Below are 27,496 nucleotides of genomic sequence, written 5' to 3' on the forward strand. Positions count from 1 at the left end.
ATGGCTTATCTGAATCTGTTTCTGTTAGAGTATGAATGTCAAACAAAATTAAGTTGCAGTGTTTAGTCAAGCACACATTTTAACACTGATCTTCTGGTCTCGGACATGGAGAAACCTAATTCTTGGTTTTATGGTTGATTTTGTGACAAAATGTTGAGCGACAACAAATAAATAAATTAATCTATAGACAGATAAATGGTCATGTAACTGCTGAGACTACCAAATTTAGAAGAAACATCTGTGACCAAAAAACACATAAACAAACAATTTAGCACATGTATCGCTAACAACAGAATTCATGTTAAAATGAAATATATGATATGTATATATATATATATATATATATATATATGTATATATATGCTATATAGAAACTTGTGCGTACAAGATAAGTGGCAATTAAACTGTATCCACGCATAAATATAAGAACTGCAAATTCATCTATACAAAATCAGTGATAATAAAATATAAATGGAATCACTACAAAATACAGTGAGATTTATGGATAAATACACATGCAGTGCAAAAGTTTCTATACATGTCTGCAACTCATATAAACTGCAACTAATTTACCTGTGGGCTTGTCATCTGCAATAAAGTTATGAAAATAATCAGGTTTATAAGGAATGTCAGCTTCTCTTCTACACCCATTTAAACCACACAAAAAAGGGGGGAAATGATAAAGTTATCAACAAGATACAGATTTTTATGTTACAGCACAGGAAATATAAAAGGATTCCAACATGTATAAGAGGAAACAGAAACTAACATTTACTGAAAATAAATTAGGCACACAGGGGTAAAGAGCACTTTCACAAGTTGAACAACATGTGGGGTTTTCCAGTTGAAGAAAGGGAAATAATCACAATTAAAACTATATGATTTTTACAGTGCTAATGAGCGATTCTGGGGTGATAACGCGAAACAACTCCTGTGATCTTGCCGCGGGGTGGCGCCAGTTACCAGCCAAAAGAAAGAAGGGGCATAACCTCACCAGAACCGACCATTGTCTGTTTACCGTATAAAATGCACGGCTTACACACAAACTGTTACCAAACCGATATGCTATTTGGGACCAATGCAAGTTTTTTTTTTCATTCTCGTGTGATATCTTGCCGCGAGGTGGCACCAGATACCAGCCGAAAGATTGAGGGGGCATAACCTCACCAGAACTGCCCATTAAAGGTTCTTGATAGAAAGCATGTGCCAGGAATAGCAGAAATCAGACTGATACACCAAAACCAACTTCGAGAATGTTCTGACTAGAAGACTTGAAAAATGAAACTTACCAACTGCCTGGCGTTTTTCTTGACCGTCAATGACGATGCCAGGCCCGTATCTCTCTCCCTCCGGTTCCCACGGTGCCAAGACATGATCACCTGTGATGATGGTGTGTCTCTGGGCATCGCAGTAGTCGACGATGTCAAAGACGAAAGTATCCTGATAGGTTGTCTCCCGAAACTTGCCATGCTTGCAAGGCCCGAACGCAATCAGAAACTTGTCCTCCAGGATCTGGAAAAGAAGAAACATTATAATGACTCTTACTTGGTGATGTCCGTGTACTTCAGATTCATGAGTACATATATATATATATATATGTGTGTGTGAAACTTTATTCATTTTAATAGTTACCAGTAAACAGCAAAAAACACCTTTTTGTTGAAAACTCACATTGAGTGATTGACGGCTCTGAAAAGGATCGATCCTGATAAATATAGCACTGTGTTTGGCATGATAATTAGCATCAAAAGTACTTAACAGATCAAGACGCATATATGCAAGGTAGTTAATACAAACAATTACAACAATCGGCAGCACTAATCTGCTGATATCTTCTGAAACCTTTATAACATTTCAAATCTTCAAACAACAAAAGCTGATTCAAACCTACCTGACTCTGAACTGTGCCCATGTAGAAATACCCATCAGCTATTCTCCGTGCCAGAACCTTCTTGTTGATAAGCAGGGAGCCAGCCGATGGAGACAAACCAGAATCAGCGATGTCGTTCATTTTGTCCTGCGCCTTCAGCCAAGACTTAGCGGGCCGGTAACGGCTCCAAGTCGCTGGGAAATTATATCGGTACGGTTGTCCCAGCCCCCAGTACCTCCACCCCCACCATGGTGGACAGTTTGGAGGCATGCCCAGCAACCCGAGAGAAGCCGTGTTTGGTGTGTTCTGCAGAATATCATCAGGGTCAATCTGCAGTGTCGTGGCAACACTGCAGTTTTTAAAGTTAGGTCGAAGAGTGTTGTTCACAGTCCTTATCACTTTCTGATTGGCGTGCTCCTGACGGTAGATGGGTTCGATCCTTTCGACACAACCGTGAGTGGTGAGGGAGACGATATGAAAAGAGCCGAAAGACTCCACTGCAAGATCTTCGAGAAATTCCACTGCAGGCTGTTCCGCTTTATCCCCGGTCAGGTAGATGCAATGGATGGGGCGACCCTGCGTGGCTTCTATGACCACATCAAGAATGTCCTCAGCGAAAGTGTCGGGCAAACCATCAGTGACCAGATACACTGCTTGACAATTTCTGTCGTGCAGTGCTGTCAGAAGAGCGTCGAGCGTGTTGGTTCCAGTCTTCGCCTCTAAGTCCTTGATCCAGCCAGCTGCCACCTGGACAGTTTCGGGCGTGCACACCACCATCTTGTCGGACCACTGCGTGACCTCCGAGTTGAACTCGATGATGTTGAAGGTCGTTTCCCCTTCCCTCTGAGCGTGCTTCATGAGAGTTTCAATCAGATGTTCTTTTACCACATGAAGACACTGGAACATGCTGCCTGATGTGTCGACGCAAAAGGTGACATCGCGGTCGAAGACCTCACCAAATATGGTGGGCAGGTTGTTGATGACTGGCATGGCTGCTGTCGAAGTAGGGGAGGTGACGGTGGTTGGTTGTTGTGGGGGTGACAGTGGGGGTGGTGCTGTTGGCGTCAGCGGACGTGGTGGTTGTGGCACCACCAGCCCTTCACTCTCTTCAGCTGACATGCTGCACACACATAGAAAAAAGTATAAATCTCTCTATTAATCTAATATACTTCTGTTTGTTGTAAAAATTGTATGTAAGCCCAAAATGTGTTTTTGTGTGGATGAATGGACAGACAGAAGAAAGAATACATCATAAGACATTCTAATACACGCAAATAATACTTCTTCTACACCAGAATGCCATTACTCCATGTAAAGTGAAAGCCCAAAATGTGTTTTTACATTGGGATATTTCGTTTACTTTAGCTGGTTTGAAAAAATGCAGCAGCCAATGAGGCCAATACAGCGTCCCATCAGTGTTTTGAACATCCTCTTAAAGATACAGTGGAACCCCCCTTTTAAGACCACCAAAAATCTAAGAAGAACAGGTCTAAAAAAAAGGAGTCTTTAAATGGGGGTCAATTTACAAAGGTTATGAACAGAAAGTCTGTGAAAACAAGTTCTTCAAAGGGAAAGAGTTTTAAATTGGCTCGTCGTCTTAAAAGGGGCCGGTTTCCACAGTAGGATATAACTGTGTCTATAACCACAAAGAGAGAAAAAAACGTCCAAAAATGTTAAAAAAGAAACAAAAAGACACATTAAAATGTTGGTAAACTCCTGGAATGTCCTAACTGCTTATATCTGATGACATCCAACTTTTAGTTTTCACAAATTTTGCTAACAGAAAAAAAGGACAAATCCTATCCATATAGTGTTAAAGTTAAATTTATGTCAACCTTCATCTATAAACACGTTTTAATACTATTTTGAGTGGAAACAAATAACAAATTGAATACAGCGAAAGCAATAGTAACACTGCTTGAATTTCTCCTTTTTAATTCAATCACGAACAATTCAGTGAAAATATGTTGCTGGAATTTGAGTCAATTCCTTATTCAAGTAACAACAACAATTCAGCAATTATCTTATATTTTTGGTGCAGGAAACACCACAAAGTGAGTCCATTTAGATCTACAGTATGGGCCTTCAAAATCCCAAATAAGCCTTTAAGCCTGTGCAACCTACCGTAGCGTGACTGCCTCTCACTCTCAGTGCCAATTGTCTGTGTAAATGCAAGTTTCTGCCCCTCGGCGGGAGATTCACACACAAAACAAATGAACAATTCACTGCTAACGCGACAAATAAACTAAATATTCCATACCTGTCCGGATGCTGCAGGCTATAATTCACACCTCTGATGGCATGCAACCTTGTTTGAGCGGGTAACACCCGGTGGTCGCTATTTACACACACAGCGCACTTGTCGCTAAGGAAGCCATATTAATTGATTTCTGCGGACCTACTTTTCTTACCCTCATTGCGTTATACAGAAATATTTGAGTATTAATTCCACAAATACCATCGATGAAGACAAATTTATCTGTTTCATAATGTGTCACAACAAAACCAGAATATTTTTTATTTGGCAAAAACATTTGCTATGTTTTTAGAGTCGCTGCGGACTTAATCTAACCTTCAGAGCGCTTCCGTCTGCTGTCTTTTGCTGCAGGGTCGGGACAAAATGTTTGCATCAACATTGCGGACAGTTGCTACTGTCCTGAAAACTAGACCAGCTGTGCAGACAGCCGTTCGCAATGGCGGAACGTAAGTGAAAATGATATTGAATGCCAGATAAAATTATCCTTTTTGTACTTCTCGAGAAACCTAACTCTCTCTCTCTCTCTCTCTCTCTCTCTCTCTCTCTCTCTCTCTGTATCTTTTTGTAAGAGAGAGAAGTAGATAGATACATGCCACAATTCAGTGAATGAGCTATGTGTGTGTGTGTGTGTGTGTCACAATCATGACAATGTGTGTGTGTGTGTGTGTCTTTGTGCGGCTATCTGATAATTGATATGGTCTTTTAAGGATCCACAACATATTGTTGATGGAACGTTATTTTAGAAGGATAGAGTTTTAGGCTACGTCTTTTCTTACAACCTTGTCCTTACAGTTACATCTAGTACAAATAGAAATTCTAATACATACATGATAGACAAGTTGAACCATAACGGACAAATAAGCAAACAATTGAGCAAACAAATACAATGTAATACAACGACAAAAGACAAACCAAAAAGCAATCAGGAAGCAAAGTAACCGACGATCAAACTGGCACAATGCCAACGTTGTCATTAATGCCTACAATATGATGATGATGATGATGATGATGATAATAGAAATACTGTAACATTACATTATACACTTAATGTTAGAGAGAGAGAATTGACTGCATCTTAGTATGAACATAACATCTGAGTGGAGGTCAGGCAGCTGTGTGTGTTGTGTGTGTGTGTGATAACTGTATCCTCTTGCCTTTGTTGTTGTTGTTTTGTGGATAAAGGGATTTAATCATTTTGGTATCAAATCAACCCAAAAGATGACTACATCAACCACAAATGATTTGTGTTACAGGTGGTACTACAGACGTATTGCGCCAGATCCACCCAAATCAGTTATGTTTAAAGCAGAGTTCCTGGGATTTGTGATGTGGTACTGGATGCTTTATCACTGCTGGAAGGAGCCAGAACATATTACTGTAAGTTTAAAAAAAATATTTCTTTACATCATTGGGTTTGTTATTTTGTATGTTTTGTTTATTGGGGAGTGATGTTTTAAGCTCTCTATTTGAGAACAATCTTTCTCACTCTCTGTCTGGGGTGTTCAGTTAAATGACCTATATTTTTGTTAGTGTACCACTACTAGTTATCAGTGTGTTGATAAGTATTAAAATAGTACGTTGTGGTGGACTTAGAGTCACCCATTGATGTATGCATGTGACAATTCAAGCCTGGAGGGCACAGAATAAAACTAAGAGCATGATTTGCGCTGTATATATATATATATATATATCATTATATACAATTATTATTAGTTTTGTGTGGTGTTTCAGGGTCATTTCGAATACCCCAACCCTTCCAAGTGGACGGACGAGGAACTTGGAATCCCACCTGATGAGGAAGGTTGACCAAAGACTATGATCACCTGCTATCTTCTTAACTTCTTTGAAGGACTTGTAGACAACAAAAATAATTATGTTTTCTTTGTTCGTGCTGTAGCAAATGTGAAGTGTCTGTATGCGTGTGGCTGAAATGAGAGATTTGTTACAAGGTGAAATAGAATTGCAGTTAAGGAAAATAAAACGTTGTCATCGTTTTTGATTTGTGTCTGTGTGCATGTGAGAAAGAGAGAGAGAGAGAGCATAATTAAGTACATGAATTATATGTTTACTTCTCTGCTTCAGTGCTTGTCTCTCAGACAACACAAAGGAGAACTGGGTAATAACACACACATGCATTAATTACTTTGAAGTTTCAAGCTTTGATTAATTGTCCAGTTGAGGCATGGAAGATAACAGAATTAATGATGATAAAAGCATTTTAAGTTTATTGCATAATGACCAAAAGTTAGGAGTATTAAGATAGAGGTTTCTTTTTTCTATTATTTTTTGCACAAATACTTTAGACTATCAAATTGAAAAAAAACCATGGATCTAGCTTCAGGGTGTTTTTGCAATGACACTCACACACACACCTCAGGACAAACAAAATGAGCATAACTTAAAAGTACTATGTATTCATTACACATTTACAAAAAAACCAGCTGATTTTGAGGCTCAATCACTGGAAGTCCTGGCGCTGCTCATCTTCACTCGTAATAATGATAACGCATGAACAAAATTTAAATGCTAACACAATCACATGATTTAAGAGATGGCACACTCTTAGGCTCTACATGTAGTTTGATGGGTTGGAATGCCGGACGTTTCGGCCCTAAGACGTTTCGGGCCTAAGACGTTTCGGCCCCATTTGGGACGTTTCGGCCCTAAAAGTCAGGACGTTTCGGCCCATTTCAGGATGTTTCGGCCCTAAGACGGTTCGGCCCTAAGACGTTTCGGCCCCAATTTTTTTTCTTCTCAAAAATCATATTAAAATATAACCTATATATAATAATATAGCGCCCTTGATGCGTGTACAGCTCATATTCAATCCAGATTACCAGAGTCGCCTTGTGGCGAGATATGTGCGCGTTACAAATAAATTATTGTATTATTAAAGACATTCAAACAAATCGACAGTGTCCTTGTCTGGCTGTGTGAATGGGTATCGTGTGAATGAATACATGTCTATCTCTCTCTCCCTCACACGACACGTATTACCAATACCTGTCACAATATAGACCAGTTGGTCTACGAAGAGGACGTTAAACCCTAATAGTCAGTCACGACACGTGTTGTACGCACTCAGTCACATTCAATAGTTGTACGAAAAGTATTTGTATCGTGTGAAACATGTGACCTGTCTAAATTTCATGCAAGGTTGTGTGATGAAGGTGAACTGTTAATTGTGAGTGAAACTCATTGTTGGGGTGTATAAGAGAAGAATGTTGCCTGGCGAGTGGGGTCAGTTGTCCAACACAGACGACTGAATGGATTTGTGTAGCTATTGTTCTCACCCTGTGAAAGGTCGTCAACATGCACTTCAGCGTGACACCTGTGATGTGTGGCAACATCGTCTTTGTAAGACCGGTAAGCGATAATTTTTCCTCTGTAGCTGTTTGAATGTGTAGTGTGCGAGAATATGTAAAACAATTGTATATGGTATTTTAATATATAGAACAGATTCCATACAGCCAATTGATTAACGGAACAGTTGTTAACAGTTTGAAGTTTTTATTCTGGTTGGCTAGTGAAAATCCTGTCAAATGCAACACTTCTGGTTGAATACTCTAGTTTCAAAACGTAAACAATGCAGTTATAGCAACTGTGGTTTGTACCCGGTAAGCAATTCTTTTTGGTGGACTTACTGACTTTCTTGAAATGACTCACCTGTCTGGCAAGTTAAGACTGATTTTGAGATCTTGAGTCGCCTGTTGGTGAGATATGTGCGCGTTATAAATATTCGTATTATTATTATTATTATTATTATTATTATTATTATTATTATTATTATTATTATTATTATCTGGCCATCCCTGCAACTGTCTTAATTTTGCAATGCTCTTCATGCAAGTTGCACTCAAATTTGTGAGCAATTTGTTATGTAACACTTGGTAAATTGTCCTAAATGATGCTTTAGTAAAAGTTGTTGTCTCCTTTCTCTTTCTAATATTGATTATTTTCTTTTTTTTTCCTTTTGGAAGTGTTTTGACCATGTGCAACAGGCTGCAAGTCATTTTGGAGGAGGAAGCCCCTGATTGCATCTTTGTCAAAACCAGAAAGAGACTTCTACGTGTCTCCAAGAGTCAGCCATCACAACCACCTGTTACCCAGAGCCAGCCATCACAACCTCCTGTTCCCAAAGTAATCCAATCCTGTTGCCCGTTTTGATACAGGCAGCAACAGGATGCACTTAGGAGGAGGAACTAGTAGAAGTAGAGAAAGCGGTATTAACATAACAGCTTTTTCCTCTTAACTATGAAACCACACAGATAAACAAGGAGAGCAACCCTTCCACAAAGTAAACAATCCTGACGACTCAGTCTAATTTCAACAATTTGTCAACTCATGTAAAAGCTTTGCCAGATCCAGATCTACTTTTTACACATGTAATGGGCAGAGCCAAACATTGTTGAACAGCTGCTTCGTTTCTGCAGAGATCTGTATCTGAAAGTGTTCAGCCTGAAAGGTAGTAGGGTGGGTCGCATCTAAAATATAAATGTTTGTCTTGTCAAAACCTATGTAAATGTTCTTACATTTTAAGACTCCCTCTTTTTCTGTACTGGAATTTTTTTTGTATCAGATTATTGTTTGGAGTTTTGAAAAGAAAGGTTCCTGTGTACACCATTATAGATATGACTTTTACTGTAAGTTACATGTGTGTTTTTGGTATATATAAAACATCAGAAATTGTGAAAGAAACAATTGAAAGACAGCAGAGACTTTCTTCCGAGATTTGTTAAAATCTCTTAGCAGAGAAAGAGAGAGAAATAAGTATCCCTTCACAGACAGCCTATTGGGAGCATCAGACCCTCCTCAAGGGGGACCGAGATTTACAGAGCAAAGTCCCTTTATAAATATATAAAATATATATAAATATATAAAACTAGATATCTTTCTTCCCAATATGTTTATTGCCAAGTGGATGAAGTCATCAGATTTGATCTGCTGCTAACGTTTATCAACATAAGTAAAGTTTTTTGAGCTGACTGTATTGTGTGCATTTTGTTTGCAAGTGCTGATATGTTTGACTTTGTGCTGTAATGCTTTGTCTTGTCTCTCGTTCTCCATTTCAAAGTACGAGAACTCAGATTTTGTTCTGACACTCATTGCATCATACAAACATCAATAAAGACACACACAAAAAGTGAGCCAAACAAACATTTTTTCTCAGAACATGTTATGGTATGCACAGGGGACATGAAATGGAGAGAAGACTGCGCAGGAAGAAGAGAGAAACATTCAAACAAATGAAAACAAACCAGTAAATTGTTAAGGTTGCTCTTGGCCACTCTGGTGACATGCATTTTATTCTACCTATATTAGCGAAACCGATAGGCTAGATCCTCAAGGTCTAATCCTCGTCTCTGTTGCACAAACCCTTGCATCTTTTGCAGGTGAAAAAAAGCTTGTGCCTTCCGTCTGCTGTTGTGTCTACACGGCTGATGAGTCGAATCCACTTTAATCTCGTTGTGCTGGTTTCTTCTTGTGTGTTGGATGCGGATCAGACCTGTTTACCCCCATAAGTGTTTTGGAGTAATGCTCAACCCCAAAAATAGTAATCCTGGCACAAAAATAGTAATCATCCAGCATTCGTCGCCAATTACAACGCACATGACAACTGTGTCTGCGAAACGCAATCATGATGCACATAATTATATCCATCATTCACAAACAAAACACATCAGTCAGTTTTTGTAGTCATCATAATTTCAAAAAAGATCACATCAAAAGCACATGCATCACTGATTCTTTTTCTTTTGCTCGTAGTAGGCCTTTTTCAGTGTGTCAAGCGCTTCTCTACTGTACTTGCGCCATACGCAAAGGGCTACCAGTAAGTTCGTCACACGGTAGATTCGTCACCGGTCCCGGTAACTTCGCCACAGTAACTTCGTCACAGTAGTCTGAGCGCGGCTCTCTCTCTCTCTCTCTCTCTCTCTCTCTCTCACCTCCTTCCACCCCTCCTTCTCCTCACATTGAGTTTCTCTGCCTCCTTGACAGTGAGGTTGAAGTCGTGTGTGTGTGTGTGTGTGTTAGTGAGTGTGTGTGTGTGTGTTTTAGTGAGTGTGTGTGTATGTGCGATGGTGTGTGTGAGTGTTTGTCAGTGCGTGTGTACGGTCGTGTGTGTGCGTGCGTGTCATGGATGTGGGTGTATGTACGTCCGTGTCTCTCTCTCTCTCTCTCTCTCTCTCTCTCTCTCTCTCTCTCTCTCTCTCTCACACACACACACACACTCTTTCTCTCTCTCTCCGGGCCTCTCTCTCTCTCACACACACTCTCTCTCTCTCTCTAAAAAAATGTGAATCTTGAATCTCTCCCACAAATCAAACATCTGAAAGCATAAGCATAAATACCCGCCCACCCCTGCCGGTAACTTCGTCATAGGTGACGAATCTACCGTGTGACGAACTTACTGGTAGCCACGCAAAGCTGTGTTGCAGACGATTTGTTTCCTCGAAAAAATGACGCAGCCAATGAGAGGCGTCTGTGCGGTCACGTGATTTTCCTTCTTTGTTCCATGTAAACGTCGGAACTGTTTAGTGGTGTATTTTTGTAAGAAAAAACAAAATCTGTAAATGAGTTTGTAAGAAAAAACAAAATTTGTAAATGAGGGCCGAAACGTCCTAGGGCCGAAACGCCCATTGGGCCGAAACGACCATTTGGGCCGAAACGTCCTGGTAAATTGGGGCCGAAACGACTTGGGCCGAAACGTCTTTGGGCCGAAACGACTGGCTCCCGATGGGTTGTGGTAAAAAGACGCAGTTCGCGGTTGTCTGCTCTTGGTCAGGGGAGAGCACTACCGTGGTCACAAGTGTGGACAACATGATACGGCAAGGAATTGTTCGTCTACAAAAGGCAACTTTGTCTGACATTACCAGGTAATCACTGCCATCTGCTTTGCTAAGAATGCACAGGCTTATCTTTGTCATTTTCTGATCAAAGTGCGGGTGCTGTGATGAGAACTTGCATATCTGCTTTGTAAAATTACTGTCTAAGCGCAAGATGTTATGTGACCTTGCAGTTGCAGACTCAAACCAGCGCACTTCTGTTGTGTGTGTGTGTGTGAGAGAGAGAGAGATTATCTACGTATCCAATTTACACGATGTACACTGACGTACATTTGATATTTCTACTCCTAAAATGTTTCACAGTGTCGAAACTGTCGCCTCTTGTTTTGTTGACTTACCTGTCTGGAATTGCGAAACAAAAGAATTAGCTTGAAATGTTATTTGTGTTAGTTTTATAAATTAACAACAACATTGTTTTTGTTCAGAGCATGGCTCGGCATCCAGCCCCATTGTTCAGTGTGGCACAGCACCAGCCTATTGTCCAACGCTAAGAAGACACGACATGAAAGTGGCCAGGGATCTTCTTCTTCGTCTGACTCTGACAGCGATCCTGAGAAGGGGTGAGTCTTTGCTGCCGAAAGTGAAACAAATTGCACCTGCATTTCCTGGGCATTGCAATAGGTAGAATACAAGGTGTAAATTGTGTGTTTTGTGTGTGAGTGTGTGTGTGTTTACATACTGAACCACATTGGTATTAGAAGAAAAGGTTTCTAGAAGCGAACGAGAAGAAGCAGAAAAGGGTTGAGTCAGAGAAACATAGTGTGTGTGTGTTTGCATACAGAACCACCCAGGTATTAGAAGAAAAAGTTTAAGTTAGATAAATAGTGTGTGTGTGTGCACTGAGATTTTAATTATTTTTTGTCGGTGGAGGTCTGTATCCGAAGGTCAGACTCGGAACTCAATAAAAAAAATTTGTGTTACAGTTATCAGCATCCTAACCTATACAGAACATGAAACATTTTCATTGCATTGTCACAGGGGAGGCGGAGTGGACCAGAAGCTGAAAGAAGCAGCAGAGCGTGTGGCCCGGTCCGTTCCAGACCATGGTTCCACGGTGCAGTCGGACCTGTTGAAACAGCTGCAGTCTGTCGCCAAACTCAGCAAGGATCAAGCCAACGGAACACCATCTTCTGGTGCAGCGTCTTCCAAAGTCAGGTTAGAGAGGATTCGTTGCATTCAGGGTTGTTGGGCACCACCCTCATAAAGCTGGCCCGAGTGTAGTTGGGATCTGTAACATCTTGCTCCCCATCAACCAAAACTGTTACGATACTTTTTTGTTTTGTGTGTTGTAGTAAGTACATGTAATGCTTGGAAGTAGCTAGGAGGGACAGGGTGGGCGGATATGCGGCAGGACCAAGGTAATGAGAAGCGTTTTTAATGTGTTCTGCAGTTAATCTTAAAGGTATACATGTCTGTTATTGAACAGATTGTTGACTTAAAGGAGTACAAGACCTCCACAAATCTGAGAAAATCAGGTTTTAAAAAAGAGGGAGTTTTAATTTGAAATAGGGGTAAACAGACCTGGGAACCTATATGATTTCGCCGTATTCTATACGCACGATTGTCTAGAATACGATCAGTACGGTCAGTTGAAAAAAAATATGACGAGAAAAATTCTTGGACTACTTTTCTTCACATCCCAAAACCGATGAAGTATTTTGACACAGTTTGTGTCAGTAAGTATTGAAAGAAGCATTTGTTTTAAATGTATTGGTGAACTTAATTAACGGTGTGACGGATGCATGTGAAGCATGTTTGAAGCATGGATGTTCAAATTCTGTGTGGAATACGCTCATTTTTCTGAAAATACACCAAGTTTGTTTGAGAATACTCCAAGTGCAAAACAGGGGTTCCCAGGTCTGGGTAAATTTACAGAGGTTATGAACATTAAGTCTAGTAGAAGAAAGGGTCTTAAATGGGAAAGAGTCTTAAATGGGGTTTCGACTGTACTGCTGATCTGTTTATTTGTACCTGTATATATATATATGTATTTGTAGCAACCTGTTGAGCGGAATGCAGATCCAGAAACCGAGCCCGAAAACCAGAGCAGATGATGGAGACTTCATGCAGGGACGACAACGGGGAAGTAAGTCAAGTTGTAAATTATTTTTAACTCGCTGAAATAGTGCTCTATTTTCATTAACAAGATTTAATCACATATTCTTACTCCAATTCTTATGAATGCATTGACTTTAGTCCCACATGCTAGATGTCGATGTCGAAAAACCTCTCAAATTACCTGCCCTTAGTAGGGTGGTAACCAAGCTAAAAGCGACGCCATAGCCGTTGCTATGGCCTGACCTTGCTCGGTTACCCATAACACCCTGCGCACCACGTGAGCGCCAGCATCCGTAATAATCATTCTCGACTTTCGACAACACACGGTGGACGTGTCCGAATTTCGCTCTCACTTTTGGCCTTCACATGCCTGCTCGTCCTTGAGACTAGCCGGTTCTTGGGGGTCTACCTGTCCGTCTACCTTTTGGTGAGATCTTTCCTGTGTATGTTTGGTATAAATGTTGATAGCTTTGTGTTGAACACGCACGCAGAAGTTTTTTGTTCTGGGTGACTGTTTTTCGCCGGTCTTAAAATGGCCGACAACAAAGCTAAACTTGGCGCGAGACTGGAAGGTGACAAGGCTCTTAGCCTGGTTTAGAAAACTATACCTAAGAGTAGCCTAAGAACTTTGATTTGCCTATTATGCGGGTCGTAGATCCGTCAAACAGCACTTCTTTTTATGTTCCTATCCCTCCGAGGGTGGGTTCAGTTCTTTCACAGCTCGCTTCCCCTGTTGGGGTTAATCAGCCTTTAGGCTCCTTATAGACTTTTTGTTGGATCGTCGTCGGTGCGACTGATGGGGGGGGGGGTGGCCGTGTGGCTATTCTTTCCCCTTTCTCTGAGTAAGAGGAATCAGTCAATGTCCTCCTTTTGGGGGGACTTAACGATGTTTTGGCCCTCCCGTTCGTCAGCTTCGCACTGTGGTCAAGTGCAAATGGCCTGTTCGGTTCAGCCCGTTTTTTGCCTCTGGTGGCTCTGGGCTGTTCTCGAGCACCCCTTCCTTTCGGAGGGGGGGCCTGCTCCCTGCCTGCGTTTAACCACTCTGATTGCCGCCTGTACTTCACAGTGTGTTACGCAGCCCCCCGCCAATGGGGGGGGATAGGGGGGGCGCTCCTGCGTCGCACCGTCGCCTGGTGCAAACGGCCAGTTCGGTTCAGTCCTTTCTGCCACTGGTAGACTGGGTTGTTCGTGAGCACTCTCTCCTTTGGGAGAGGGGGCCAGCTCCCCGCCTGCTCTGGCCGCTTGGCTTGCTTTAAAACAGCACTGCTGGGTCGGTCATGCAGCCCCCTTACCGTGAGGAAGGGGGAGTGGGGGGGCACGGTAAGTCACGGCCTGGGCTTGTCCCACTCTGCCCGTTGCGGGCAGGGGGCCGTGTTAGCTTCCCACCCTTTCCCGCCCCCCGGGCGCGTTCGGGTGGCGGCTTTCCAGGCTACGTTACATACCCCTTCTCTGCTCCGTTTGGGGCAGGGTGGGGGGGGGGGGGGGGGGTATCAGTGGCTCACTCTTTCCCGCCCACCGGGCAGGATCGGGTGGGGGCTGGAGTAGCGTTCCACCCTTTCCCTCCCTCTGGGTTGGACGGGGTGGGCGCTGTTGGACTGTCTTCACAGTCTGTACCTCTATTGTCCTGGCCCGACAATCGTTCGCCTCCCCTATCGGGGTGGGCGGGCGGTGGGCTATAGGACTACAGCAGGTGGACGGAGGGGGGTCGGCCGTTGCTCGGTTCGTCTCTCTCCGTCGCTCTTACTGCTGTGACGAGCCACCCCCCTCCCCATCTGGGGCATGGGGTGGCTCAGGCCTTTCTACACAGCGGGGGTGCTATGTACGGCTTTCCAGGCTACGTTACATACTCCTTCTCTGCTCCTTTTGGGACAGGTGGCTGTGTTAGCTGCCCGCGTTTGTCGTGGGTCCACCCTTTCCCTCCCTCTGGGTTGGACGGGGTGGGCGCTGTTAGACTGTCTTCACAGTCTGTGCCTCTATGGCCTGGCCTGACAATCGTTCTCCTCATCTATCGAGGCCTTTCTACACAGCGGGGGTGCTATGTACGGCTTTCCAGGCTACGTTACATACTCCTTCTCTGCTCCATTTGGGACAGGTGGCTGTGTTAGCTGCCCGCGCTCGTCGCGGGTAGCGGTCGCGGAACAATGAGCTTGACTCTCTTTTGTTCTCGGCAGGGTGTCTCGCACAGTGGTCAGGGAACAATGAGCTTTGCTCCGTTTTGTTCTCTGCACGGGCTGTGCCGGCTGTCTACCTGGGACAGGCGGAGACAGAATATACTCTTTCTCTCCAGTCTCCCATTCTTTGTATTCACAATGGTCTGCGGGGACTCGGCTATAGTATCACCTGGCCAGTGGTCATTGTCCTTAGCCAGCATAGGTCACCCCCCCCCCCCCCCTCCTAGGGGTGGGTGAGTGATAGGGCTACTTGACTTTGGCAGGTGGACGAGCGAGGATCGGCCGTTTACGGCCGTTTCTCTGTTTCAGTCCTTACCCCCTCTAGGGGTTGCGGCTGTGCTGGACCACCCCCCTCCCCACTTGGGGTGAGTTGTGGTTCAAACCAGGTAGTCTGGTTCTTAGCACTGGGTTGCTTCTCTCGCACAGCGGGTGGGGTAAGATGCGCCGGGCCCGGCTTTGTCTTGTTTCTCCACTCTATCTCCTTCTCGGCAGAGATCTGTGCCAGTTACCAACCCCTCTTCCCCCCACCTCTTGTTCAGGTGGGCGGTGTTGGGTTGGCAGTCAGAGACTGATCACGCTTTTCATCCACACTCTTGGCGGTGTTATCGGCAGGAGTTTTTAGTGCGCGACCTCCCCGGTCTCCCCTCCTTTTGTGTTTTACACAACTGGTGGTTAGGTTCGGACTCCTTGTTGGAGGAGGGGTACAGCAGTCCCTCTCATGAACGGACACCCTTGGGCCATAGCAAAACTGTCCGTACATTGCAGGTGTCCGGTCACGGGAGGGGTGACCACACCCTCCCCCATACACTCACACAGAGACACACAAACAACAGGATTGAGTCTATGCTAATCACTTCTTGTGGCTACTAAACAATAAACTCCTAATACTTCTTTAAACGTTCTGTAAAAGTGATTTGTATGAAAAGTGTTGAAAAGAAGAGATAAAATAAATCCTCAAGGCAGTGAACACACTCACCATGCACTGACATACGAAAGCAGCCACACAAACACAGCACAGAGGAGCGTGTGCAGATGCTTTGCAAGAATAAGCTTGAAACCCAGTTTGAATAAATAGCAGCAGATAGAGCTGCATGTCATAATCATGTAATTTATTTTCATCTTGTCTGGCTTTATTGACTGCATGCCGATCATGTGGCATGGCAGTGACTTTTCACTCGGAAATACACTGTACATAACACAGCTCCCACTCTCCCTCACTAATGCCTACCCCAAGCCGTGACAACTGATGCTTGGAAATTGTGTGGAAGAGTACACCTCTCTATTTCTCTCCAATGCTCTTCCTGCTGACATGCAGTGACACCGGACACCCCACAGAGTTTAGCCAGCTACCCCTCCACCCCCCCCCCTCCCTTTCTCTCTCACTCCCTCCAGCCATGTACTGTTGGGCTGTGGCCAGAGAGGACAGGTCAGCTCCAACTGTTCACTCAGAGCAAAACCAGTTGACTGTGTCGTAACTTTTGACACAGCAAGACAACTGAAGGGTTCACAGATTAGGCAACCGACTCACTGGTCAAGGCTGAGGGGAAACAAGAGTATCTTGTCAATGAAAGAGGTTACACACAGACACACGATGCTGAGAACTGTGGCCGGTTTTTCACTCTCTTTCGCTCAGGACCTTCATCGACTGTGGTTTCTGTTGTTTACGTCCAACAGACAAGAATAAAGAGCACAGTGCAGTTTCATGTTGGCATCTTCGCATGTACTCCACTCCTGACCAAAACTACCCCCCCCCCCCCCCCCCCCCCTCCCGATGGGTACAGGTGCACTCAAGTTACCAGTGACTGTCGTCACGCCATTGCGGCTGTGATCTTTGCACCAAGAGCCGGACTGCTCTGTTATCGATTTTGTTGTGGTGAAAATTTGACGATGGTCTGTCCGTACATTGGAGGTATGACCTGCTGTTGGGACCGAAAATGAGTGTCCGTGTCCACGTTTTGCAGGTGTCCGTTTAAGGGGGGGCAAATATAGAAGGAAAACACTCCGTGCCGAGCAAATGTGTCCGTACATGTCAGGTGTCCGCTCACGCCGGGGGCCGTACATTGCAGGGACTGCTGTAGTGTATAGGGTTGCCTACTGGTGGTAGGCTTCCCATACATAGAGCGGCTGCCTTTGCAGTTTACTTTGTCCCGGATAGGTTGGGGGTGTCTCTCTTCCTTCCTCTTCCGGGATGGCTTTGGGTTTTCACAGGCTTTCTCGCAATTTGTTTCATTTGCTGAGTCTCCGGTGATTGCCTACCTCATGCCACACTTTTGGCTTGTTCCGCACCTTAGGATAGTGGTCTTCAGCCTACACCTTTCCCGCTGCTTTATACGCAGGGGACTGCTGGCTTCGGGGTTTCAGGCTGCTTCGTCCTCACTTTTAGTGCGGAAGAAGATAGCAGGGAATTTTCAGGCTCAGGGTCTGATCTGCACTTTTTATTGCCAGGGGCTAGTTTCTGGCTTCGTTTACAGACCACAGGGAACATGGAGTTTTCATGATGTTACTCCTCCCTCTCCTCTCTGGAGGAGCTAGGATGGCATGGTTTGGAGTTTTCTGCTTTGGCTGAGACTCTCTTCTGTGCTTTCTTATAGGCAATCTTTTCCTCCCTGAACGCTCTTTTGGGTTAGGGAGGATGCCTTGGTTAAGGCTTTAGCCAGGCTGCTGGCAGCTTGGGCTAGGGTAGTCACTGAGCGGAGAAGTTTCTCGGTGACGTTTTAGGCCCACACTGTTTTTGCTTGGTGTGATCTCCTTCCTCTACAAGGGGTTTGATTTCATGCTGGTTGGAGGAAGCAAGGGTCAGGCTTTTTCGGGGGTTGTTAAGACCTACTCAATAGCTGGAATCTTTCCCTTCCTTCGTGGACCTCTGGCAGCGCATTTATGCGCTCCCGGTTGCAAAGGGGTGTTTTGGTTCAGTGTCGCCTCCCTCTCTGCGGGAGGTGGGTCGGCATGGGCTAGAGCTTTCAGCTTTGGCTGAGATTTTCCTCGGTGCTCTCACATGAGCTTTCCTTCTGCGTTTCTGCACACAGGAAAGGGCTCGGTTTCTGGGGGTGTTGGTCTCTGGACTATCTCGGGGGCTGGTTGAGCTTTTTCAAGGTCAATCAGCTTGTCAGCTGCACTTCCTTTTGGTGTTGAACCAGGCTTTTTGCCTGGTGCTCTCAGTAACCAGGCAAAATTCCGAGCTGTCCTTATCCCAGGTGTTTTACCTGGGCATGCTGTTCGACTTTGTCTCTTGGAAGGTTTATTCTTCACACAAGAGAGAATAGGGAGGCTTTTAGCGCTTTTCACTGCCAGACTGGCACGAGAGCAGGCCTCTGCGGGGTCTTTAGACCCGATCTTTGGTCGGACGGTATCGATAGCTTTGCTGGCCCTCTAGTCTTTCCTCAAGTTTTTTGGGGGGTTCGGCCTCACAGGTCTGGGACATGAGGGTCCTCCTCCAGAGTGGGTTCCTCCACGCGGGAAGGTGGCTGGAATCCTTTTGGATCGCTCAGGGGACTTTTTTCCCTAGCTTTGTTTCCCCCTGGACTTAGACCGCTTTTTGGATGCGTTTTCGTCTAGATGGGGCCTGCAATGGTGATTGCAGTCTTGAGGCTGTGATGTAGACGTGAATCCTTGGGCTTCTCTTTTGCCTGAGGTTAGGAGCAGTAGCTCTTAGTCTGCTAGCCTTTCCTTTTTGGCTATTTACAGGCATGTCCTGTTGCATTCGGGCAATTCGTCTGTTGCTTCTTATGTGAACTAGCTGGGGTGAGCAAGTTCTCACTCCCTGTCAGAGTATAAGGGATTCTGATTGGGTTTTCACACTAAATCATTTTCTCAGGGGAATTTCTCCCCGGCCAGCTCTGCGATCGGGCCGACTCGCTCAGCAGGTCCTCTCAGGGCTTGCTCAGGGGTTGGCCCATCTGATTACGGGTCTGGAGGCGTGCTGTTTGTGTTTTAGATCATGGGTTCTTACTCTGTTCTTTGGGCACGAAGCATATATTTCCTCCACTTTATCTGTGTATGCTCCTTGTTTGGCCTCTTTGGCCAATTGGGGATTTAGAGCGGGGGTGCAACTCCTTAGCGCCCCTCTCTCAAGCCAGGTGGTTTTTCACCTCTGTTTCAGTTTTGGCTTTGGGCAGCTGGGCCTCTTCTTTGAGGTTCCGGCGTCTCGGCTATCTCAGCTGTTTTGAAACAAATAGGCCTCTCTTCTGTGGCTCATGGCCCTCTTGTGGGCATGATCAAGGACCTTGTTTTATGAGGTTTAGAGGCTCCCCCTTGGTTAGCGCGTGGGACTTTGTTCTACTTACTCTGGGCCTCAGCCCTATAGGGCAGTGAGGCGCATGCGTTTTTGGGGTTTGCCAGAGGATGTAGCCTTAGGGCTTTTGGTGCCGTTTGTTCACGGTTTTTGGCCAGGTTTTGGGGTTTCAGAAACCTGGTCAATATCCTCTGGTGTTTGATTCCCTCCTCTTGGGAGGATTTTCGCTCCGGGAGATTCGGATTTTCTAACTGTCTGGTTAGACTTTTTTAATCCCTTTTTTGACGTTACTGTCTTTTGGGAACCACGAGCTTTAGCTCAGGTTCTTATGTCTTTACAATGGAGCGAAAGAGACATCTTTTATTTGTCTCTCTCTAGGGGCTCTGCTACATTTATTGCCGTGTTGCGTTCTGGTCGCCTAGGCGAAGCTTTGCAAACGGCTTTCTGGAGGTCAGATGATGTGTTCATCGGTTTCTATCTTTGGGATTTCTCCTGCACGCGGCTAGACGGCTCCAGTTCATTGCTGGTTTTAGTGGCTGCAGGGCAGGTTCTTACAAGGACATAAGTAGGTTCCCTCCACCTTTAGGAGGAATCTGCATTCATAAGAATTGGAGTAAGAATATGTGATTAAATCGAAAATTTTTAATTAAATTTTGATTTAATATAATATACTTACCCAATTCTTATAGTTAATACCCTCCCATCCGTCCCCGCTGGATTATGTCCTTGGGGGTTTGTTTGACTAATAGTCTCGAATGATTATTACGGATGCTGGCGCTCACGTGGTGCGCAGGGTGTTATGGGTAACCGAGCAAGGTCAGGCCATAGCAACGGCTATGGCGTCGCTTTTAGCTTTGTTACCACCCTACTAAGGGCAGGTAATTTGAGAGGTTTTTCGACATCTAGCATGTGGGACTAAAGTCAATGCATTCATAAGAATTGGGTAAGTATATTATATTAAATCAAAATTTAATTAAAAATTTTCGATTAAATGGATGAAGAGAGTGAGCAAAAGAGAGAGAGAACGGATGCAAGAGAATCGGCATGCTTTCAAGCTTTTTTTTTTTCAAATGTTCTTGATCTTATTTCTGAGTAGACAATTGAAGAGGTAGAACATTATGTGATTCATGCAACCTATATCAGAGAATTCTTTTTTCATCAGCTGACAGACCACCCCGTGGGCAGTTTGTTGCTAGAAGACCACCGCAACAACTTCACAGGTACTGCCTTCATGCCTCCTACACCCTACGTTTCCCCCTCGCATATTTTTCTTACCATTTAAAGATACATGTTACAACAACAAAATCCATGTAAACAGTATCGCACAAGAAAAATATAAATTCACAACTCTTTCTGTCTAAATTGAATTATTCTTTTTCTGTCTGTTTATCCCCTCTCTCTCACTCCTCAGTGTCTATTCTTTGGAATTCCTTGTGTTGATGTGTGTTCTTTTTACATTTAGTCAAGTTTTGACTACCGTACTTTCCGGGTCATAAGGCGCGACTTTTTTCCTCGAGTTCGACCCCTGCGTCTTGTATAACGAAGCGTCTAATCCGTGTATGAAATACGAAAAAAATCAAAGAGACCGCCTGAGTACCAGTCAAACAACTTGTGATAATGCATGTTTCAGCTACTAGGTACTGCCCTGGCCAAGTTTCCTGAGCTCTCAAGCCACCTAGCTATCACAATGCCTGCCTTTGATCTGGCCGCACACACAGAGCACACATAATTATTTCCACTCTGTTAAACTCGGTCACTGACCGATCACTGACCCGGTGCAGGAAGTATTCCCTCTCTCAGATATGACAGGGGAACCACCTCTCATGGCAAAAACTGGGTCATTGACCCCTGGGAAGAAGGTCGTGTCTATAAACAAGGCCACCCAGCTATCACAATGTCTTTGATCTCGCCGCACACACAGAGTTCGACTCTGTTAAACTCGGTCACTGACCGGTCACTGACCCCGAAGCCGGAAGTGTTTCCTCTCTCAGATATGACAGGAACCACCTCTCATGGCAAAAACTGGGTCATTGACCCCTGGGAAGAAGGTCGTGTCTATAAACAATGGACCTGGCTTTGATCTCGCCGGCTTATTTTCATTCTTCGACTACCGGTATACTTTTTCAATTTTGGTGCGCCCTATCGGCCCCCTGCGTCCAATGGGTGACTGGATTACAATTTATTTTAAAAACTAGGGGGTGCGTCTTAGATAACGAAGCGCCTTGTCACCCGGAAAGTACGGTAAATGTTTTAACATAGAGGGGGAATCGAGACGAGGGTCGTGGTCTGTGTGTGTGTGTGTAGAGCGATTCAGACTAAACTACTGGACCGATCTTTATGAAATTTGACATGAGAGTTCCTGGGAATGATATCCCCGGACGTTTTTTAAAATTTTTTCGATAAACACCTTTGATGACGTCATATCCGGACTTTTGTAAAAGTTGAGGCGGTACTGTCACACCCTCATTTTTCAATCAAATTGATTGAAATTTTGGCAAAACAATCTTTGACGAAGGCCGGACTTTGGTATTGCATTTCAGCTTGGTGGCTTAAAAAATAATTAATGAATTTGGTCATTAAAAATCTAAAACTTGTCATTAAAAAAAAATTTTTTTAAACGATCCAAAAACAATTTCATCTTATTCTTCGTCATTTTCTGATTCCAAAAACATATACATATGTTAAATTTGGATTACAAACAAGCTCTGAAAATTAAGAATATAAAAATTATGATTAAAATTAATTGCCTGAAATCGATTTAGAAACAATTTCATCTTATTCCTTGTCGGTCCCTGATTCCAAAAATATATAGATATGATATGTTTGGATTAAAAACAAACTCAGTACGCTAAAACGAATAGAGATACAGAAAAGCGTATTATCCTGCTCAGCGCGACCATTAGGCCGAGAAAAAAACCAGTCTATTTACGGTAACATAGGCAAAACAAATAGGGTCGGTAGGTCGGGATTTTTTTATTTTTATATTTAAGTCAAGGGTCGCGCGAAAAAATAGGGTCGGTCGGGATACCGTAAACAGACTATTTTTTGTGTGTGGCCTTACCGCACTATTCTAGCTTGTCGATTTCACTGCCTTTGTCACGAGCTATGAACTGACGAAACTACGAGTATGCGGTCTTGGTGAAAAAATGCAGTGCGTTCGGTTTCATTCTGTGAGTTCGACAGCTTGACTAAATGTTGTTATTTCACCTTACGCGACTTGTTTTTTTGTGAGGTCTCAATGCTTTGGCATGGGTGGGATTCTTCCGGTATATGCCGGAAATCCGGATTCGTAATGTCTGTGGTGAAGTTTTTTTGGTTGTTAATTATACAAATCCTTCAGCTCCCCCATTAAAATTCTTCAGGATTCATGACACTTTTCAGTCCCACCCATGCGGCGGGCGCAGTGGCGTGGTGGTAAGACGTCGGCCTCCTAATCGGGAGGTTGTGAGTTCGAATCCCGGTCGCTGCCGCATGGTGGGTTAAGAGTGGAGATTTTTCCGATCTCCCAGGTCAACTTATGTGCAGACCTGCTAGTGACTTAACCCCCTTCGTGTGTACAGTAGTCCCTTCCATTTCCGGCCCTTTCGTGGGCGTGAACCTGCCCGGAGCGGCCAGCTTTCCCATGACTAATGAGTTTTCCTTCTATAATTGACTCTTAATGGCCGTTAACCTGTCTGACGCGGTCAACGGTCACTGATTTTTGTCCTAAGGTGCCCCTCTTACTTGACAGGAGCGGCCACTTAACGGCCACTTGTCACTTTCGCGGGCGAGCGCCTGTGGTGTGTGTGTGTGTTGTGTGCACAGACGGCACAGCACGAGCAGACGACATGAATACTTACGCATGCGCAAACTGTAAATACAGACATGCGCATACATGTACATTTACGGCAGTCACTTCCGGATCGATCACAGCTGATGTGAGTTTGAAACACTTGTTTATCTGACACTCAAATACATATATAATAATCCAAACCACACACATAGAAACACACGAAACAATTGCCAGGACGATCGAGTTAAACACGCAAATAATTAAGATGTATAAACGAAAGCAAAACTAACAGAGACAATGAATCGGCGGCTCATGGATGATCGCTTTCTTTTCTTCATGAAAACTTGATCGTGTTTTTGGTGGGTTTTTTTTGGAGGAGGAGGGGGCCTGTAATGGACGGCCACCTGATATTTGCGGTCACCTTTGCAATGACTAATGGGTGACCGGATATGGCAGGTACTACTGTACACGCAAGCACAAGACCAAGTGCGCACGGAAAAGATCCTGCAATCCATGTCAGAGTTCGGTGGGTTATAGAAACACGAAAATACCCAGCATGCCTCCCCCGAAATCGGCGTATGGCTGCCTGAATGGCGGGGTAAAAACTGTCATACACGTAAAAATCCACTCGTGCTGAAAACATGAGTGAACGTGGGAGTCTAAGCCCATGAACGAAGAAGAAGAAGTTCCACCCATGCTTTTGCATGCAGAAACCACCATGGCAAAACGGTTCTGAAATGTGCCATATCCGTTGTAGAATAGACAAAACCGTGAGATGTACACAGAGGAAGCAGGATTTTATGTGTTTTGCTGTATCTTATGTGGACCTAACATATTTTGTTTTATTTTGTGCAGAGAGAAAGTGAAACTGTTTGAGGGAGCCGCACTTAATATTTTCACAACCACTGACACTGCTCAGTCCTCAGATGTTCAAGGTAAACAAATATTCTTTAGTTTTATTGAGTAAGAGGGAAAACCTACAAATGACCTAGCTGGAAATGGGTACCTGACCCAGGCATGGGAATTGTCCGCCGAAAGGCAAATTTCCGCCGATTGTTTTTTTCATTCCGCCGAAAAAGCCAAAGTGTCCGCCAAAAAAATAAACGGGGGAGGAAAACTGAATTTAATGGCAAACTTGGAGCTCAGATGACAGCAAATTGCACAATTTGGGTTCTTTGGAGAATTTTTTGTTCGGGGGGGGGGGGGGGGCAGGGCATGCCCCCGGACCCCTTAGTAAGGCTAGGCGCTTCATGCCGTCAACTTTAATATTACTTACCAAATTTCAGCCTTTTTTACTTTTTTCAATTCCCATGCCTGCTGACCCTATTCAGGGCCCGAGGAAGGCAAAGGCCTCATAAAGCTGGCCATAGAAAAGTAGAAATCTCTCAAGTATAAGTCAAGGGTCTGCAAAACCCCGGCAAATGCAGTAGGCAGCCCAGAGATCCCATTTGGCTCCTCTACAATCAGATATGTGACCCTCCACCACGGAATGAGTCGCATGTCACCTTTGCATGAGTTTTATATTTTTACATTTTTGTAACGAGTTTTTTTATGCTCCATCCAGTGGTGAAAACCGTTTTAGAAAAGAGCAAAACTGTTCGAGTTATAAGCCTGTGACTAAGGTGACCCTCACAGGGTATATTAGGCCTAGCGCAGAACCGCGCGAGGTGACATCCAACTCATTCCATACTGGAGGGTCACATATGGTTTTGGGAAAACCTTTACCTTTTACCTCACCTGATTCTCTGTCAGCAGAAACCAAGACGGTGGAGAGACGGGGAGTGTCGCTGTGGGAGAAAGTTGAGCAGGAGCAGCTCGACATGTTCAGACACGTGCCGCCCACCAACGCCTTTGAGGAGATGATTCAGTGGACCAAGGAGGGAAAACTGTGGCAATTTCCCATCAACAACGAACAAGGTATTTTTGTGTGTTTGGGAGGGGAGGTAGGGGGGGGGGGGGAGTCTGTGTGGAAAGTCTGTGTGGATGTGTTACTTGTGGATGTGTGTGTGCTTTTACATGTGTGTGTGTGTATGTATGCAGTTTCATTAGTGTTTGTTTGTGTGTGCTTGTGCATGCATTTGCATGTTTGATTTTAATTGCTTCAGTATCACGTTTTATACCCAGATGAAATGTCATTTGATCAGTTTTTCGTTTTTACTTGTTACTTTAATCAGTGCTGGTATGATTCATAATATATTGTGAAGTGGTTTTAGAAATAGAACTAACATTTCACGGAAGACTGCTATAATTTTATTTGTGTCTCTAAAAATGGAATTCTTTGTGCGATTGTAATGTGCACAAATATTGGTTGGCTGTTTCAGGATTGGACAAGGAGTCAAAGTGTGGATTCCACCAGCACGTGTTCTTGGAAGATCAGATTCAGGACTTTCCCCACAGAGGTCCGATTCGTCACTTCATGGAGCTGGTGCTGGTGGGTTTGTCCAAGAACCCCTACCTCACCGTACCACAGAAGCATGAGCACATTGATTGGTTCCGGCAATACTTTATCGAAAAGCAGGACATTCTGGAAGAGGCTTTAGGGAAAGATGGACTGATTCGCTCTGCTGAAGCCAAGTGATGATTAATTAGTAGCAGTTGGGGATAAAGATGTGGTCAAGATAAATGTTTTAGCATGTGTAAGTGGGTGTATCGTGAGATTATTATTATTATTATGGTGAGCTTATATAGCGCGAACCACAATTAACTGTGCTCTCCGCGCTTTACATACTAATTTCTGCCGTGTGAAATGGAATTAAATTACATATTCTTACTCCGAATCACATAAAGCATTTGACTACGTCTGAGATGCTAGGTACTGAAAAAACGCTACCCATCAAAAAACAAACAAAGGGAAGCGACCCCTACCAAAAAAGCTTGAATAGCTATGGTAACAGCCAGGTTCCCTGGGAGTTACCTCCCATATAGCTACTTCCTCTCTGTCACCACGTGACCGCTCATACTGACTTCAGCGTCTTGCAGAGAGGTTGTGTTGGAAATTTTGTGCGCTTTCTGTGGCTGCCTTTGGTGGAGTTGTTCACTTGCCGGCCACGTAACCCATCGTTCTCCTGTCAGGGCTTCGTTTGGTGAGCCCGTTCTGTTTTTTCTGTGGTTTTTGTTCGTTTTCGCCTGCTGTTGCTGATATTTTGTCCCTTGGACTCTGTGTGTCAGTAACACGTGCGTGTTGCCATTTTGCTTCTGTCAGCTTGGCTGACTTGCTGTCTGTGGCGTTTAACCTGTGCTTGTTCACTGTTTTGTTGCAAGTTTGGTTTGTTTCTGCGTGTTAGTTACTGCTTGCGGTTCGTGTTTACGTTCATTTTCAGTAACTTTCCTTGTGAAATTTTTTGCTTGTTTACGTTTTCGTTGTTCGTCAGCATGGCTGATCCAGACAAACGTAAGGGTAAATCCGATTTGAAGGGCAAAGTGAAACCTAAATCTTCTAGCACCAAGCCTTTGGTGGTCGTGTCGGATGAAGCACGCAATACCATTTTGACGGTGCCCATTTCACCGCCTGGGCCTAGTACTGTTTCTCGTCCTAGTACTTCTGCCGTTACTCCGCCGCCGCCCTCTGCGGCTCCGGAGCAAGGGGCTATCGTTGCCTCCTTTTTGAGTTCGTTACTCCCAGAGATACGTTCCATGGTTCAGACTGAAATGCAACGAGCGTCTCCTTCCGCTAGCGCTTTCCTTCCTGCGGAGATGGGGGGGGTGCGTTCCCTCGCTTCCGTGGTGGTTACCTCGGCTTCCGGTCTGCATGCTCAGGCTGCTTCCGCCTCTACCACAGGCGTCTCAAGTAAGTCGGACCGGTCTGGCAGCCCTCGTGAGGCGTTCGGACATTCCCTCACGGGAAACGGTTCATTGGCTCGGGGTCACTCCCTGCTCTCTACTGGCAACAGTACTCCGTATGGTGAATCTGTCGCTCAGCTTCGGTGTCTGCCCTCACTAGCCCGCACCCAGTGCCGCAGTGACGGGTTTGACCGAGAACTGGCCTCCGGGCTTTACGGCTCTCAGCCGCAGTTCTCGCATTCGTCGTTTCCGCCCCCGGCGGTTTCGACGTCTGCACTTCCGGCTTCGGCCGGACACGCTGTCTCTCATCCTAGCACGTCCGCTTGGCTGCAGGAGAGGGATCAACGGCGTGAGGTTTTTGCGCTTCCGGCGCTTCAACCAGGCAGGCTGTCACTTCCCCCGGACGGGGTCGCGACTTCCTCCCACGTACATCCGGTGGCTTCGGATGGGTTTCCGTCTTACCCTATGCACTTTAGTCAGGGTTCAAGTCGGGATCACTTCCAGGATTACGG

At 44.7% G+C, this 27,496-nt stretch overlaps 3 protein-coding genes across 3 annotated transcripts; 2 read left to right on the forward strand and 1 right to left on the reverse strand.

Moving 5' to 3' along the window:
• Nucleotides 1–532: 532 nt before the first annotated feature.
• LOC138954806 (uncharacterized) lies at nt 533–4,386 on the reverse strand. Its single transcript, XM_070326573.1, has 4 exons — nt 4,131–4,386; nt 1,892–2,990; nt 1,290–1,512; nt 533–588 (listed from the first exon to the last, which is right to left on the reverse strand). Exons 2-4 carry the CDS (start codon nt 2,987–2,989, stop codon nt 533–535), a joined length of 1,377 nt encoding a protein of 458 aa, XP_070182674.1. The 5' UTR covers nt 2,990; nt 4,131–4,386.
• A 25-nt stretch (nt 4,387–4,411) lies between these two features.
• On the forward strand, nt 4,412–6,121 carry LOC138954805 (NADH dehydrogenase [ubiquinone] 1 beta subcomplex subunit 2, mitochondrial-like). The gene is made up of 3 exons (XM_070326571.1): nt 4,412–4,573; nt 5,381–5,504; nt 5,859–6,121. The coding sequence occupies exons 1-3, from the start codon at nt 4,491–4,493 to the stop codon at nt 5,931–5,933; spliced, it is 282 nt and encodes a 93-aa protein (XP_070182672.1). The 5' UTR covers nt 4,412–4,490; the 3' UTR covers nt 5,934–6,121.
• Nucleotides 6,122–10,862: 4,741 nt separating this feature from the next.
• On the forward strand, nt 10,863–25,937 carry LOC138954802 (small ribosomal subunit protein mS31-like). Its single transcript, XM_070326569.1, has 8 exons — nt 10,863–11,002; nt 11,398–11,532; nt 11,951–12,127; nt 12,970–13,058; nt 20,595–20,652; nt 24,060–24,139; nt 24,960–25,121; nt 25,526–25,937. Exons 1-8 carry the CDS (start codon nt 10,863–10,865, stop codon nt 25,780–25,782), a joined length of 1,098 nt encoding a protein of 365 aa, XP_070182670.1. The 3' UTR covers nt 25,783–25,937.
• Nucleotides 25,938–27,496: the final 1,559 nt, after the last annotated feature.

The sequence above is a fragment of the Littorina saxatilis genome, unplaced genomic scaffold, assembly GCF_037325665.1.
Source record: "Littorina saxatilis isolate snail1 unplaced genomic scaffold, US_GU_Lsax_2.0 scaffold_632, whole genome shotgun sequence".
Taxonomy (NCBI): Eukaryota; Metazoa; Mollusca; class Gastropoda; order Littorinimorpha; family Littorinidae; genus Littorina; species Littorina saxatilis.

What these genes read in the sequence shown, in the direction of transcription:
- LOC138954806 (XM_070326573.1), bottom strand. Translation starts at nt 2,989, where the DNA reads ATGTCAGCTGAAGAGAGTGAAGGGCTGGTGGTGCCACAACCACCACGT. An exon ending in TGGGCACAGTTCAGAGTCAG is followed by an intron (nt 1,513 to 1,891) that starts GTAGGTTTGAAT and finishes CTTCTTTTCCAG; the next exon opens with ATCCTGGAGGACAAGTTTCT. An exon ending in AGAAAAACGCCAGGCAGTTG is followed by an intron (nt 589 to 1,289) that starts GTAAGTTTCATT and finishes ACTTTATTGCAG; the next exon opens with ATGACAAGCCCACAGGTAAA.
- LOC138954805 (XM_070326571.1), top strand. Translation starts at nt 4,491, where the DNA reads ATGTTTGCATCAACATTGCGGACAGTTGCTACTGTCCTGAAAACTAGA. An exon ending in GCCGTTCGCAATGGCGGAAC is followed by an intron (nt 4,574 to 5,380) that starts GTAAGTGAAAAT and finishes TTTGTGTTACAG; the next exon opens with GTGGTACTACAGACGTATTG. An exon ending in AGGAGCCAGAACATATTACT is followed by an intron (nt 5,505 to 5,858) that starts GTAAGTTTAAAA and finishes GTGGTGTTTCAG; the next exon opens with GGTCATTTCGAATACCCCAA.
- LOC138954802 (XM_070326569.1), top strand. Translation starts at nt 10,863, where the DNA reads ATGGGTTGTGGTAAAAAGACGCAGTTCGCGGTTGTCTGCTCTTGGTCA. An exon ending in ACTTTGTCTGACATTACCAG is followed by an intron (nt 11,003 to 11,397) that starts GTAATCACTGCC and finishes GTTTTTGTTCAG; the next exon opens with AGCATGGCTCGGCATCCAGC. An exon ending in TCAGTCCTCAGATGTTCAAG is followed by an intron (nt 24,140 to 24,959) that starts GTAAACAAATAT and finishes CTCTGTCAGCAG; the next exon opens with AAACCAAGACGGTGGAGAGA.